The sequence below is a fragment of the Eimeria mitis genome, genomic scaffold (genome assembly GCF_000499745.2).
Source record: "Eimeria mitis Houghton genomic scaffold, Emh_scaff1021, whole genome shotgun sequence".
In the NCBI taxonomy this organism is placed as follows: domain Eukaryota; phylum Apicomplexa; class Conoidasida; order Eucoccidiorida; family Eimeriidae; genus Eimeria; species Eimeria mitis.
In genome coordinates this window covers 4195-4454 of record NW_013567135.1, presented here as the reverse complement: position 1 = coordinate 4454, position 260 = coordinate 4195, and the positions used below count along the sequence as shown (strand labels likewise).

Genomic DNA, 260 nt, shown 5'->3' with positions numbered 1-260 from the left:
GCTGCTGCTGCTGCTGGTGCTGCAGCTGCTGCAGCCTCTCTTCTATCTGCTGCCGTTGCTCGTCCTGGTCCCGCTCCTGCTGCTGCAGCCGCAGGCGTTCCTGCTGCAGCAGCAGCTGCTGCTGCTCCAGCCGTTGCTGCTGCTGACGCAGCCGCTGCCGCTGCGCAGCAGCATCACTTAGGGGAGAATCAGCTGGGTTTGTCATGGTTGTTGCTGCTGTTGTTGCTGCTGTTGTTTCTGTTGCTGCTGCAGTTTCTGCT

At 61.2% G+C, this 260-nt stretch overlaps 1 protein-coding gene across 1 annotated transcript in view; it reads right to left on the bottom strand.

The window, feature by feature from the left end:
* EMH_0027710 (protein kinase (incomplete catalytic triad), putative) overlaps positions 1-260 on the bottom strand; it is a gene marked incomplete at both ends in the record, with an annotated part of 13546 nt that overhangs the window by 10760 nt on the left and 2526 nt on the right. The window contains one exon of the mRNA XM_013494069.1: positions 3-260. Within this exon, the coding sequence (XP_013349523.1) occupies positions 3-260 (258 nt within the window). The remainder of the gene's footprint in view (positions 1-2) is intronic.